This window comes from Phyllobates terribilis, unplaced genomic scaffold (genome assembly GCF_046119375.1).
Source record: "Phyllobates terribilis strain yellow unplaced genomic scaffold, ASM4611937v1 Scaffold_4__5_contigs__length_816908805, whole genome shotgun sequence".
Taxonomy (NCBI): Eukaryota; Metazoa; Chordata; class Amphibia; order Anura; family Dendrobatidae; genus Phyllobates; species Phyllobates terribilis.
In genome coordinates, this window is record NW_027362764.1 from 803,923,114 (window position 1) to 803,938,979 (window position 15,866).

Sequence of the window (15,866 nt, forward strand, 5' to 3'; positions counted from 1 at the left end):
GGTTAGCTAAGCATAACCCTGTTATTAATTGGCAAACCAGAGAGATAAGCCAATGGAGTAAATTCTGTAATAAAAACTGCATGAACACGGTCATCGGTGCGGTTACTCCTTGGGTCTTACCTCCATTTCTGGCAGACTTTGAGGATGTATTCTCGGAGAATGGGTGTCAGGAACTACCTCCTCATCGCGAGTATGACTGTTCTGTAAAACTGCTCCCTGAGGCCAAGTTACCTAAAGCTAGGTTGTATAACCTTTCTGGTCCTGAGAGGCAGGCCATGAAGGATTATATTTCTGAAAGTCTGGCTAAGGGGCATATTAGACCTTCATCTTCACCGGTGGCCGCGGGGTTCTTCTTTGTTAAGAAGAAAGATGGAGGCCTACGCCCTTGCCTGGATTTCCGTGAACTTAATCGGATTACGGTCCGAGATCCGTATCCGCTCCCACTTATTCCCGATCTCTTTAATCAGATCGTGGGCGCCAAATGGTTCTCTAAGTTGGATCTCAGGGGGGCGTACAATTTGATTAGGATGAAGGAGGGGGATGAGTGGAAGACGGCTTTTAACACTCCGGAGGGGCATTATGAGAACCTTGTCATGCCATTCGGTCTGACTAATGCCCCGGCGGTGTTTCAACACTTTGTTAATGATATTTTTCGCCACCTGGTGGGACAGTTTGTTGTCATATATCTGGATGATATCTTAATTTACTCGCCGGATCTGGTGTCTCATCAGGAGCACGTTAGACAGGTGTTACAGATCTTGCGGGATAATAAACTGTATGCCAAGTGGGAAAAGTGTGTGTTCGCCGTACAGGAACTCCAGTTTTTAGGCTTCCTGGTTTCTGCGTCTGGTTTTCGTATGGACCCTGGGAAAGTGCGGGCAGTTCTTGAGTGGGATCGGCCGGAGAATCTTAAGGCACTACAACGTTTCCTGGGGTTTGCTAACTATTACCGGAAGTTCATTCGTAATTTCTCGTCCGTGGTTAAGCCTCTCACAGACATGACTAAAAAGGGGACGGATTTTTCTAGGTGGTCTGACAAGGCTTGTCAAGCATTCTCCTCCTTGAAAAAATGTTTTGCCTCGGCACCCATACTCATTCAACCTGATGCGTCTCAGCCATTCTTTGTTGAGGTAGACGCTTCCGAGGTAGGGGTGGGAGCAGTATTGTCACAGGGTTCGTCCCCTGGTAAGTGGCATCCGTGCGCCTTTTTCTCTAAAAAATTGTCGTCCGCTGAGAGGAATTACGATGTCGGCAATAGGGAACTCCTGGCCATTAAGTTAGCTTTTGAGGAGTGGCGCCATTTTTTGGAGGGGGCAGTTCATCCGGTCACCGTCATCACCGATCACAAGAACCTGCTATATCTGGAGTCCGCTAAACGTCTGAATCCCAGACAAGCTAGGTGGTCATTGTTTTTTACCAGGTTTAATTTCGTCGTTACATATCGTCCTGGGTCTAAAAATGTAAAGGCGGATGCCTTATCTCGTAGTTTCCCTGGGGCCGGGAATACGGACGACCCGATTCCTGTTCTTCAGGAGGGGGTGGTGGTTTCGGCAGTATGCTCTGAGCTGGAGGAGGAGATATTGGAGGCTCAGGGGGACGCCCCTGTTGGACCTCCGGGGAGACTGTTCGTTCCAGATCAGTTGCGACAAAAGGTGATCGAGGCACACCATAACTCAGTTTTTGCAGGACACCCGGGGAGTAAAGCAACTGTGGATCTCCTCTCGCGTCGGTTTTGGTGGCCTAACTTACATAAAGAGGTGGTAACTTTTGTCGCGTCCTGTGGGGTTTGTGCGCGCTCTAAGACCTCACATACCCGTCCGTCTGGGGCCCTCTTACCTTTGAAGATCCCGGAGCGTCCTTGGACTCATCTGTCTATGGACTTTATTACGGACCTCCCTCCGTCTTCGGGTAAAACGGTCATACTCGTTGTAGTGGACAGGTTCAGCAAGATGGCACATTTTATCGCTCTTCCGGCTCTCCCTAATGCTAAAACTCTTGCGCAGGTGTTCATTGGGGAGATTGTGAGGCTTCACGGGGTACCCTCCGAGGTGGTGTCTGATCGGGGGTCTCAGTTTGTGTCCAAGTTCTGGAAGGCGTTTTGTGCACGGCGGGGGATGCATTTGTCATTCTCGTCGGCTTTTCATCCTCAGACCAATGGTCAGACGGAACGTATGAACCAGAGCTTGGAGACATATCTTCGGTGTTTTGTGTCAGAGAACCAGGAGGACTGGGCTTCTTTCCTACCTCTGGCAGAGTTTGCTCTCAATAATAGGCGAAGCGAGTCCACGGGTAAGTCCCCGTTTTTTGGGGCATATGGTTTTCACCCCCAGTTTTGTACTTTCAGTAGGGGGGGCTCTTCGGGGGTTCCGGAGGAGGAACGATTTTCCTCATCTCTCGCTTCAGTATGGAGAGGGGTGCTGAAGAATCTGAATACTATGGGGAACCGATACAAACGTATGGCTGATAGGAGGAGAGTGTCTGGTCCGGACCTAAGTGTGAACGATCAGGTATGGTTGTCTACCAGGAATATTAAACTTAAGGTTCCCTCCTGGAAACTGGGTCCCAGGTTCATCGGGCCATACAGAATCAGTTCTGTTATTAATCCGGTGGCATTCCGTCTTGACCTCCCCCCTACGTTTAAAATTCACAACGTGTTTCACAGATCATTGCTTAAGAGGTATGTGGCGCCGGTGGTACCGTCACCTTTACCTCCCCCTCCTGTGGTTGTCAATGGTAACTTGGAGTTCCAGGTATCGAGGGTCATTGATTCACGCTTTAATCGCCGGTCCCTTCAGTACTTGGTTCATTGGAAGGGGTATGGTCCTGAGGAGAGGATGTGGGTTCCTGCGTCGGATATTAACGCAGACCGATTAGTTCGGGCCTTCCACACGACTCACCCGGATAAACCTGGCCCTGAGGGTCCGGAGGCCCCTCGTAGAAGGGGGGGTACTGTCACGGGTGTGTTGCCACGAAGATCGTCACGAGTACACAGCCTGACTTCTCGCAGCTGACTTGTTGGTGCTTTGTGTTTTCCCGGCAGTGAAGGAGTTAATTCTCTCTCTCTCTGGGCTAGCTGAGGTCCAGCCTCGCCCAGCTGCAATCAATGCTTCGTTAGTGAGACTCCTTTATATTCCTGCAGGTCTGTTTGTGAGGTGTCGGTGAAAGCTTTTCATTCTGACTTACAGAGCGGATCGTGGTGTTTGGAGTTGCTGAGATAAGTGTATTTGAAAGTGTTATTTCCCTTTCCTCGCTTTATCATTTATCTCCTTTCCCGTTGGTGTTCCCTCTGTTGTAGTTTTGTTGAAGTTGTATGCAAGGTGGTTTTGGTTTTTCCCTTGTACTGTCTCGTTCGTCTAAATACTGTGTGTGGGCATATTATTGCTGGTTCCCTATTGTTGTGATCGGGGTCCTTCTCAGGACTAGATTACTGTGGTGCAGGGATCCTCAGGAGGTAGGGGTTACGCTGGCGGCCTGGACCTCTGTACCTTTAACAGTACCTCCAGGATGAGGGATTAGTCAGGGCCCCAGCTTAGGGTCAGCTTAGGCCCCCTACCTCCAGTATTCTGTGACAGTGTGACACACGCGCAGGCATGCGACGTCACTCGTTTTAACACTTGCTGGTTCAGGACGTGGTGCGGGACGCCCAAGGTCTCACCACTCGACCGATCACCCACCCAGATCCAACCTGACAATCCCACAGGAACCGCTGCGGCTGACACACAGGCAAGTGAAACATAAAAAATACATCTCAACTTACCGTGTTCGATGGAGGTTGATCAGGCCTCAAATTCAGCCACCGCGGTCACCACCAGGGAAATCAGCAATATGGGTCCGGGAGGGCGGCGTACCGCTAGCCACGCCGCACGTTGAGCGCCATTTGTGGGGGTCGTGATGACATTCCACTCGTCCTCCAGTCACTCCAAATTCAAACTATGAGCATGGGTCAACCATTCAAAGAATGAGTCAGACAACAAGCTGGTTCAAGCTCAGAGCATGCTCAGAAGACTACTACAGTCAACGTCCTCAGCAATGTTCTGCCTTTATTTTTTACATGCACAAATCTAAATACACTACATAATGGGAGGGGAAAGAGGTTGTCCGGGGCGGGGTAAGCCATGAAAGTCCAGTGTCTGGCCACTCCTGATTGGTCCACATCTCCTTATCTCAGTCTCTGGGCAGATATTGCAGCCGTCAGCTTATAATCTTGTTTCGTTTCTCTGAAATAAGTCTTGGCAACACTAGAAATATCTTAGTTTAAGTTTCGATTTGAGCACTACGTAGCAAGGAAAGCTTATTGTTATATGACACAAAATGGTGGTTAGTACATTAGCAAAAAAGCGTATAAAAGTTACAAAAGTATAAAAGTTACAAATATATATATTCTCTTTTACCCCGACATAACAATAATGGGCAGCTCCATCCCCGAGAAGAGGAAACCTGTCTGATCTACAAAGTGACATACAAAAATCCATAACTACATCAATCTGTTTAAGAACAAACGTTTTCTATTGGGTGACAAACCCATGTGACCATTGAAACTGTACTAAGCTCCGCCCCCTGCAGCTCATTGGTGTTTCCCCAAGTCTCTACCCCATTGGCAGCTTTAGATTCATCCAATGACAGGAGAGGGGGCGGGGCAAGCGACTTATAAAAAGCGGCGGAGCACTAGTGATGGGTAAAATGCTATTTTTTGGTGAGCCGGTTCTTTTGGCTCAGAAAACGGCTCTTCATTTCCTATTACGTTTGGCTTTAAATTTGAAGCCAAATTCTGGTATGTTTTAACCCATGATTGTATACCTTTTAGTAAAAATCTCCACATCTGCCAATTTATGACATAAAACAGAATAGTTTCCAGAATAACCAGATTTTATATTATTTGCTGTAAAAACTTTAACAAACACAAAATGAACATGCAAAATACCAACAAGATCCTAATTATCAGTGCCACATGTTAAAGCTACCTTCACACTTGGCGAATTCGCTGTGGGCTGTGTGCTGCAAACAGTCTGCAGAAAAACTGCAGTGTGAACTGTGGCATCTGCATCCAGGCGGATTTAGATAAGGAATTTGCTGCGGAATTCACCCGTCCATTGACTGCAATGAATTTCGCATATCGGATATTCGGCACATATTCACATGCTGCTGCTGAAGCCAATTTCACACCTCATGTCAGATTCTGAATTTTTCCACGAAGTGAGAATGTGTTTTGGATAAAAACCATTGCCGCTGTTGGCTTCTGTAAATGCCATGGAATATCCACGCTGATGATCTGCATGGAAACTCCGCTGCAAATCCACAAAGTGTGAAGGCAGCCTAAAATTGTCTTTAGGGCCCATTGGATAGATAAACTAAGTGCCATAGCTTGGATGGACTGATTCCGTTTATTTCTTCTGTTATTATCGGTTTTGGAAAAGACTGTTTTTTTGGTGTCCCATCAAGGACCAATGTCTTTTGCCATCACTAATATAATGTCATTAAAGGGGTTGGATCACATGGGCATTAGTGCCATTAATTGAAGAGAACTTTTTAAAATAGGTATATTCTACATATACTTATTTTAAAAATTCTGCTTCAATCCTGCTGGTATTCCATAAAAACCTATGTAACTGTTTACATGGGTTTCCATGGAAGTTGTCCTGTGCCGGAGCCCTATTCAGCAAAAGACACACAGGATGCGACCATGTTGTCGGCCAGCGCTCGCTGACTGACTGCATGGACCATGCAGCAACCGAGCCTGCGATCCAGTGATGCTCAATCCAGCGATGGTATGTTTGCAGAGGAGATCCTTATCTGCCCTGCCCATATGCATCGCTGGATCATTTGTTCTCTTCCATTCAAGTGAATGAGAGAGAACAAGGGACGCACATTTACATCCGCTGTTTCTCCCTCGCTCAGCGAGGATTTACAAGCTGGAGGTAAATAACTATAATCAAGCTAAATCCAGATGTCAGTGTTCCTTTAATAAAGTGCCTGACTGCCTGACTGCTGCTTGTCACAGATTGGAGGGGGCGGGGCTGTGAGTCAGTGCTATGTGCGGCAGCAGGAGGAGCAGGCATTCTCAGTCTCCTGGATAAGATCAGAGTGACTACTGCCGGGAGGGGCGGGGCAAGAGGGGAGGGGCGGGGCCAGAGGGGAGGGAGGGACCGGGAGGGGTGGGGCAAGAGGGGAGGGGCCGGGCCAGAGGGGGGGGGAGAGGGGAGGGAGGGGCCGGGAGGGGCGGGGCAAGAGGGGACTGACTGTGGAACGTGAACTGGCAAAGAGCCGTTTAAATTTCAATTTGCTCCCTGCCAGGAGCCGACTCATATGATTCACTATAAAGAGCCGGCTCTTAGAGCCGGCTCGTTCAGGAGCTACCCATCACTACGGAGCACGTTCTTGTGATCGCACTATTTTCTGCATTAATCGTCACCATGTCTGGACGCGGCAAACAAGGAGGAAAGGCCCGGGCTAAGGCCAAGACCCGCTCATCCCGGGCAGGACTGCAGTTCCCGGTGGGCCGTGTGCACAGACTTCTCCGCAAGGGCAACTACGCCCAGAGGGTGGGCGCCGGCGCTCCGGTCTATCTGGCCGCTGTGCTGGAGTATCTGACCGCTGAGATCCTGGAATTGGCCGGTAATGCCGCTCGGGACAACAAGAAGACCCGCATCATCCCCCGACACCTGCAGCTGGCGGTGCGCAATGACGAGGAGCTGAACAGGCTGATGGGTGGGGTGACCATCGCCCAGGGGGGCGTCCTGCCCAACATCCAGGCCGTGCTGCTGCCCAAGAAGAGCGAGAGCAGCAAGAAGAGCAAGTGAGCGCTGCAGCCGATCTCCTCAATCCACACAACCAAAGGCTCTTCTAAGAGCCACCCACACCGTCCCCACAAGAGCCGGCGCCGCTGATCTCAGGGGAGAGGATATGGGGGAAGGAAAAGGTGAGGACCTTATGAAAGGGGGAGGAATAGGGGGCGTTATTGGTGGAAGTGAGAAACAATATGGGGGGGAAGTGTATGAAGGCAACACAGGGGAAGAAGTGAGGGGAAAGCATTGGGGAGTGTGAAAGAATGGTAGGAGTGTAAAAGGACACTAATGTATGAGAACTGTAGAAAGTCATACCCAAAAATTATAGACCTCACTTTAGAGAGAATGTGATTAAAACGACTTATTTTTAACAAGGATTAAAATAACCCAGGTGATATTGCTGTGCAGCATTTCTTGTGGATTCCTCTATGGGATCTCAATCTCCTAAAGCGAATATATCTCCTACCTAGATTGCTGTCTGCAGTCCACTAGCTAGGATAGCTTTTCTAAGGATAATTATAGATGTCAGTTGCAAGAACATCACAGCTGATCAAGAGTTCACTCCAAGCCTCCCCGACATGTTTTGTCCATGGGTGGCTTCATCAGAGGACTGAGGCGATGAGTGAGGCGTCACTAATAGCAGGGGTTATACCCACTGTGCCAGGCACTAATAGCAGGGATTATACCCACTGTGCCAAGCACTAATAGCAGGGGTTATACCTAGAGATGAGCGGTGTTCGACTAGAACTGTTCGCCAATCTCAAATTCGAGCTGTTTTGGGCGGTGTTCGAGTTGTTCGACGAACCCGAACGATTTGCAAAAAATTCGGCTGTTCGAGGTTATGTTCGATAACTGTTCGTGCACCAAAAGCGTGTCCTGCATGTCTGGCGCTATTTAGAGCACCAATCATGCAGGGATTGTCTGCCACTCACTGTAATGCCACAGCCATGGTGGTTGTGGCATTACAGTGATTGCCCAAATCCATGGGAACAGTGCCAACAGTGAAACATGAAAAGCCGGCAATTCAGCAGCGGCATACACCGGTACCCGACAATTTAGAACCGAAAGAATAGAGCTTCACACATAGATTAGATAGATATAAACATGTCAGCCACATATATACGAAGTACAGTGAAAGTGCTGCTTACTGTACTTGTCATTTAGCGTAAAGGATTTATCAAAAAAAATAATAGTGTTTTCATGCACCGTCTCTTTAAAAAAGCCGGCCGGCAATTCAGCAGCGGCATACACCTGTACCCGACAATTTAGAACCGAAAGAATAGAGCTTCACACATAGATTAGATAGATATAAACATGTCAGCCACATATATACGAAGTACAGTGAAAGTGCTGCTTACTGTACTTGTCATTTAGCGTAAAGGATTTATCAAAAAAAATAATAGTGTTTTCATGCACCGTCTCTTTAAAAAAGCCGGCCGGCAATTCAGCAGCGGTACCCGACAATTTATAACAGACAGAATAGAGCTTCACACATAGATTAGATAGATAGAAACATGTCAGTCACATATATATGAAGTACAGTGATAGTGTTGGTTACTGTACTTGTCATTTAGTATTAAAATAAAGGATTTATTATTAAAAAAATTGGCGTGGGGTTCCCCTTAATTTTTGGCTCTAGCGGAGGTTAAGCAGACGGCTGGGGCAGATGTTTGAAGCCTGGGAAGGGGGTAATACCCACGGAGCTTCCCAGGCTACTAATATCAGCCCCCAGCTGAATACATAGCCTTTACTAGCTATTAAAATGGGGGACACCCCAAAAAAAATGACGTGGGGTCCCCCCTAATTTAATAGCTAGCAAAGGCTAGGCAGACAGCTGGGGGCTGATATTAATAGCCCAGGAAGGGAGCCATGAATATTGGCCCCCTCCCAGGCTAGAAACACCAGCCGTCAGCCGCCCCAGAAATGGCGCATTCATAGGATGCGCCAATTCTGGCACTTAGCCTCGCTCTTCCACGCTGCCCTGGTGCGGTGGCAGGGGGTAATAGGGTTGGGGTTGATGTCAGCTTATAATGCCAGCTGACATCAAGCCCAGGTTAGTAATGGAGAGGCGTCTATAAGACACCCCCATTACTAACCCCATAGTCAAAGTTAAAAAAAACACAAACACCCAGAATAAAGTCCTTTAATTGAAATAAAGACACAATCCTTTATTGTTCTAAATTAAACCATACTTACCGTCACGCCCATTCCAGCTGAAGCCAACGATCTCCTGCAATAAAAGAAAAATAATAAAGCAACCTCATCCTTACCTTTCCATGGTTCCCACGACAGCTTCAGCTCTGCTACATCGAGATGACAGGCTGGACCGCAGCAGAACGCTGCCATCCAGCCTCTCATCCCGCAGACACTGAGAAGCGCAGGCTTGCTTGCGCTGCTCAGCGTCTCTCTGTGACGACATCCAGATGAGCCGAGTTCATGTCCAATGAACTCGGCTCACCTCATGCACGTCACTGACAGCGTGGGAAAATTCTCACGCTGAAGCGGTGAGTGCAGGAGAATTCTCCCACGCTGTCAGTGACGTGCATAAGGTGAGCTCATGTCCAATGAACTCAGCTCACCTCCTGCACGTCACTGACAGCGTGGGAGAATTCTCCTGCACTCAGCGCTTCAGCGTGAGAATTCTCCCACGCTGAAGCGCTGAGTGCAGGAGAATTTTCCCACGCTGTCAGTGACGTGCATAAGGTGAGCTCATGTCCAATGAACTCAGCTCACCTCCTGCACGTCACTGACAGCGTGGGAGAATTCTCCTGCACTCAGCGCTTCAGTGTGAGAATTCTCCCACGCTGAAGCGCTGAGTGCAGGAGAATTTTCCCACGCTGTCAGTGACGTGCATGAGGTGAGCCGAGTTCATTGGACATTAACTCGGCTCATCTGGATGCCCTCACAGAGAGACACTGTGGAGCGCAAGCAAGCCTGCGCTTCTCAGTGTCTGCGGGATGAGAGGCTGGATGGCAGCGTTCTGCTGCGGTCCAGCCTGTCATCTCGATGTAGCAGAGCTGAAGCTGTCATGGGAACCATGGAGAGGTAAGGATGAGGTTGCTTTATTATTTTTCTTTTATTTCAGGAGATCGTTGGCTTCAGCTGGAATGGGCGTGATGGTAAGTATGGTTTAATTTAGAACAATAAAGGATTGTGTCTTTATTTCAATTAAAGGACTTTATTCTGGGTGTTTGTGTTTTTTTTAACTTTGACTATGGGGTTAGTAATGGGGGTGTCTTATAGACGCCTCTCCATTACTAACCTGGGCTTGATGTCAGCTGGCATTATAAGCTGACATCAACCCCAAACCTATTACCCCCTGCCACCGCACCAGGGCAGCGTGGAAGAGCGAGGCTAAGTGCCAGAATTGGCGCATCCTATGAATGCGCCATTTCTGGGGCGGCTGACGGCTGGTGTTTCTAGCCTGGGAGGGGGCCAATATTCATGGCACCCTTCCTGGGCTATTAATATCAGCCCCCAGCTGTCTGCCTAGCCTTTGCTAGCTATTAAATTAGGGGGGACCCCACGTCATTTTTTTGGGGGGGTCCCCCATTTTAATAGCTAGTAAAGGCTATGTATTCAGCTGGGGGCTGATATTAGTAGCCTGGGAAGCTCCGTGGGTATTACCCCCTTCCCAGGCTTCAAACATCTGCCCCAGCCGTCTGCTTAACCTCCGCTAGAGCCTAAAATTAAGGGAACCCCACGCCAATTTTTTTAATAATAAATCCTTTATTTTAATACTAAATGACAAGTACAGTAACCAACACTATCACTGTACTTCATATATATGTGACTGACATGTTTCTATCTATCTAATCTATGTGTGATGCTCTATCTTTCTGTTCTAAATTGTCGGGTACCGCTGCTGAATTGCCGGCCGGCTTTTTTAAAGAGACAGTGCATGAAAACACTATTATTTTTTTAAATAAATCCTTTACACTAAATGACAAGTACAGTAAGCAACACCATCACTGTACTTATTATATATGTGACTGACATGTTTCTATCTATCTAATCTATGTGTGAAGCTCTATTCTTTCTGTTCTAAATTGTCGGGTACAGATGCTGAATTGCCGGCCGGCTTTTTTAAAGAGACGGTGCATGAAAACACTAATATTTTTTTTAATAAATCCTTTACACTAAATGACAAGTGCAGTAACCAACACTGTCACTGTGCTTCTTATATGTGTGACTGACATGTTTCTATCTATCTAATCTATGTGTGATGCTCTATTCCTTCTTGTCTAAATTGTCGGGTACCGGTGTATGCCGCTGCTGAATTTGCCAGCCGGCTTTTTTAAAGAGAGTGTCTTCTGAGCAGTTTGTCAGCTTTTGGACACCTTTGCAGGTGTTTTCTATGTGTTTCTATGTGTTTTTGTTTGCCTGCCATTGGTTTTAACGGTGTTCGACGGTGTTCTAAGGTGTTCGACGAACAGTTCGACGAACAGTTCCTCGAACATCCCGGTGTTCGACGAACCGAACCCGAACACTACGGGGGTGGCTCAACACTAGTTATACCCACTGTGCCAAGCACTAGTAGCAAGGATTATACCCACTGTGCCAAGCACTAGTAGCAAGGATTATACCCACTGTGCCAAGCACTAATAGCAGGGATTATACCCACTGCGCCAAGCACTAATAGGGATTATACCCACTGTGCCAAGCACTAATAGCAGGGCTTATACCCACTGCGCCAAGCACTAATAGCAGGGATTATACCCGCTGCGCCAAGCACTAATAGGAGTGATTATACACACTGTGCCAAGCACTAATAGCAGGGATTATACCCACTGTACCAAGCACTAATAGGAGTGATTATACCCACTGTGCCAAGGACTAATAGCAGGGATTATACCCACTGTGCCAAGCACAGAAGTGTCTCCTGACTGTTGTGACACAAAAATATATCTGTTGAAAATAGTCTTGTGTAGGCCCGACATCCCAGTGTGGTTTCGCAGTTCCATGGGTCAAATCGCTGTACTATCCAGTTTTGGGCCTTTGGTATCTAAAAAAAAGCAGTTTGAGTGTGTCGCTCACTGTTCAGCCGCAAATATCTCTAGTTAAAAAGGTGTGGTATACCCCAGTAAACAATAAATGTGGTTTTGCCATCCCACGGTAAAAAATCTCTATTATTCAGCTTTTGGTAGTTTATTCCGTAAATAAAAACAGTAGTGTCTTCTGACTGTTGTGACACAAAAATATATCTGTTGAAAATAGTCTTGTGTAGGCCCGACATCCCAGTGTGGTTTCGCAGTTCCACGGGTCAAATCGCTGTACTAACCAGTTTTGGGCCTTTGGTATCTAAAAAAAAAGCCGTTTGAGTGTGTCGCTCACTGTTCAGCCGCAAATATCTCTATTTAAAAAAGTGTGGTATACCCCAGTAAACAATAACTGTGGTTTTGCCACCCCACGGTAAAAAATCTCTATTATTCAGCTTTTGGTAGTTTTTTCCGTAAAGCAAAACAGTAGTGTCTCCTGACTGTTGTGACACAAAAATATATCTGTTGAAAATAGTCTTGTGTAGGCCCGACATCCCAGTGTGGTTTCGCAGTTCCACGGGTCAAATCGCTGTACTATCCAGTTTTGGGCCTTTGGTATCTAAAAAAAAGCAGTTTGAGTGTGTCGCTCACTGTTCAGCCGCAAATATCTCTAGTTAAAAAAGTGTGGTATACCCCAGTAAACAATAAATGTGGTTTTGCCATCCCACGGTAAAAAATCTCTATTATTCAGCTTTTGGTAGTTTTTTCCGTAAATAAAAACAGTAGTGTCTCCTGACTGTTGTGACACAAAAATATATCTGCTGAAAATAGTCTTGTGTAGGCCCGACATCCCAGTGTGGTTTCGCAGTTCCATGGGTCAAATCGCTGTACTATCCAATTTTGAGCCTTTGGTATCTAAAAAAAAAAGCAGTTTGAGTGTGTCGCTCCCTATTCAGCCGCAAATATCTCTATTTAAAAAAGTGTGGTATACCCCAGTAAACAATAACTGTGGTTTTGCCATCCCACGGTAAAAAATCTCTATTATTAAGGTTTTGGTATATTTTCTGTAAAGAAAAACAGTAGTGTCTCCTGACTGTTGTGACACAAAAATATATCTGTTGAAAATAGTCTTGTGTAGGCCCGACATCCCAGTGTGGTTTCGCAGTTCCACGGGTCAAATCACTGTACTATCCAGTTTTGGGCCTTTGGTATCTAAAAAAAAAAGCAGTTTGAGTGTGTCGCTCTCTGTTCAGCCGCAAATATCTCTATTTAAAAAAGTGTGGTATACACCAGTAAACAATAACTGTGGTTTTGCCACCCCACGGTAAAAAATCTCTATTATTCAGCTTTTGGTAGTTTTTTCCGTAAAGCAAAACAGTAGTGTCTCCTAAGTTGTGACACAAAAATATATCTGTTGAAAATAGTCTTGTGTAGGCCCGACATCCCAGTGTGGTTTCGCAGTTCCACGGGTCAAATCGCTGTACTATCCAGTTTTGGGCCTTTGGTATCTAAAAAAAAGCAGTTTGAGTGTGTCGCTCACTGTTCAGCCGCAAATATCTCTAGTTAAAAAAGTGTGGTATACCCCAGTAAACAATAAATGTGGTTTTGCCATCCCACGGTAAAAAATCTCTATTATTCAGCTTTTGGTAGTTTTTTCCGTAAATAAAAACAGTAGTGTCTCCTGACTGTTGTGACACAAAAATATATCTGTTGAAAATAGTCTTGTGTAGGCCCGACATCCCAGTGTGGTTTCGCAGTTCCATGGGTCAAATGGCTGTACTATCCAGTTTTGAGCCTTTGGTATCTAAAAAAAAAAGCAGTTTGAGTGTGTCACTCCCTATTCAGCCGCAAATATCTCTATTTAAAAAAGTGTGGTATACCCCAGTAAACAATAACTGTGGTTTTGCCACCCCACGGTAAAAAATCTCTATTATTCAGCTTTTGGTAGTTTTTTCCGTAAAGAAAAGCAGTAGTGTCTCCTGACTGTTGTGACACAAAAATATATCTGTTGAAAATAGTCTTGTGTAGGCAAGACATCCCAGTGTGGTTTCGCAGTTCCACGGGTCAAATCGCTGTACAATCCAGTATTGTGCCTTTCTTATCTAAAAAAAAAGCAGTTTGAGTGTGTTGCTCACTGTTCAGCCGCAAATATCTCTATTTAAAAAAAAGTGTGGTATACCCCAGTAAACAATAACAGTGGTTTTGCCATCCCACGGTCAAAAATCTCTATTATTCAGGTTTTGGTATATTTTCCGTAAAGAAAAACAGTAGTGTCTCCTGACTGTTGTGACACAAAAATATATCTGTTGAACATAGTCTTGTGTAGGCACGACATCTCAGTGTGTTTTGCCGTTCCACGGGTCAAATCGCTGTACTATCCAGTTTTGGGCCTTTGGTATCTAAAAAAAAAGCAGTTTGAGTGTGTCGCTCACCGTTCAGCGAGCAAATATCTCTATTTAAAAAAGTGTGGTATACCCCAGTAAACAGTAACTGTGGTTTTGCCATCCCACGGTAAAAAATCTCTATTATTCAGGTTTTGGTATATTTTCCGTAAAGAAAAAACAGTAGTGTCTCCTGACTGTTGTGACACAAAAATATATCTGTTGAAAATAGTCTTGTGTAGGCCCGACATCCCAGTGTGGTTTCGCAGTTCCACAGGTCAAATCGCTGTACTATACAGTTTTGGGCCTTTGGTATCTAAAAAAAAAGCAGTTTGAGTGTGTCGCTCACTGTTCAGCTGCAAATATCTCTATTTAAAAAAGTGTGGTATACCCCAGTAAACAATAACTGTGGTTTTGCCATCCCACGGTAAAAAATCTCTATTATTCAGCTTTTGGTAGTTTTTTCCGTAAAGAAAAACAGTAGTGTCTCCTGACTGTTGTGACACAAAAATATATCTGTTGAAAATAGTCTTGTGTAGGCCCGACATCCCAGTGTGGTTTCGCAGTTCCATGGGTCAAATCGCTGTACTATCCAGTTTTGGGCCTTTGGTATCTAAAAAAAAAAGCAGTTTGAGTGTGTCGCTCTCTGTTCAGCCGCAAATATCTCTATTTAAAAAAGTGTGGTATACCCCAGTAAACAATAACTGTGGTTTTGCCATCCCACGGTAAAAAATCTCTATTATTCAGCTTTTGGTAGTTTTTTCCGTAAAGAAAAACAGTAGTGTCTCCTGACTGTTGTGACACAAAAATATATCTGTTGAAAATAGTCTTGTGTAGGCCCGACATCCCAGTGTGGTTTCGCAGTTCCACGGGTCAAATCGCTGTACTAACCAGTTTTGGGCCTTTGGTATCTAAAAAAAAAGCCGTTTGAGTGTGTCGCTCACTGTTCAGCCGCAAATATCTCTATTTAAAAAAGTGTGGTATACCCCAGTAAACAATAACTGTGGTTTTGCCACCCCACGGTAAAAAATCTCTATTATTCAGCTTTTGGTAGTTTTTTCCGTAAAGCAAAACAGTAGTGTCTCCTGACTGTTGTGACACAAAAATATATCTGTTGAAAATAGTCTTGTGTAGGCCCGACATCCCAGTGTGGTTTCGCAGTTCCACGGGTCAAATCGCTGTACTATCCAGTCTTGGGCCTTTGGTATCTAAAAAAAAGCAGTTTGAGTGTGTCGCTCACTGTTCAGCCGCAAATATCTCTAGTTAAAAAAGTGTGGTATACCCCAGTAAACAATAAATGTGGTTTTGCCATCCCACGGTAAAAAATCTCTATTATTCAGCTTTTGGTAGTTTTTTCCGTAAATAAAAACAGTAGTGTCTCCTGACTGTTGTGACACAAAAATATATCTGTTGAAAATAGTCTTGTGTAGGCCCGACATCCCAGTGTGGTTTCGCAGTTCCATGGGTCAAATCGCTGTACTATCCAGTTTTGAGCCTTTGGTATCTAAAAAAAAAAGCAGTTTGAGTGTGTCCCTCCCTATTCAGCCGCAAATATCTCTATTTAAAAAAGTGTGGTATACCCCAGTAAACAATAACTGTGGTTTTGCCATCCCACGGTAAAAAATCTCTATTATTCAGCTTTTGGTAGTTTTTTCTGTAAAGAAAAACAGTAGTGTCTCATGACTGTTGTGACACAAAAATATATCTGTTGAAAATAGTCTTGT

At 45.6% G+C, this 15,866-nt stretch overlaps 1 protein-coding gene across 1 annotated transcript; it reads left to right on the top strand.

The window, feature by feature from the left end:
* The first annotated feature begins 6,410 nt into the window (after nucleotides 1–6,410).
* On the top strand, nucleotides 6,411–6,797 carry LOC141264581 (histone H2A type 1-like). Its single transcript, XM_073676856.1, has one exon. It carries the CDS (start codon nucleotides 6,411–6,413, stop codon nucleotides 6,795–6,797), a length of 387 nt encoding a protein of 128 aa, XP_073532957.1.
* Nucleotides 6,798–15,866: the final 9,069 nt, after the last annotated feature.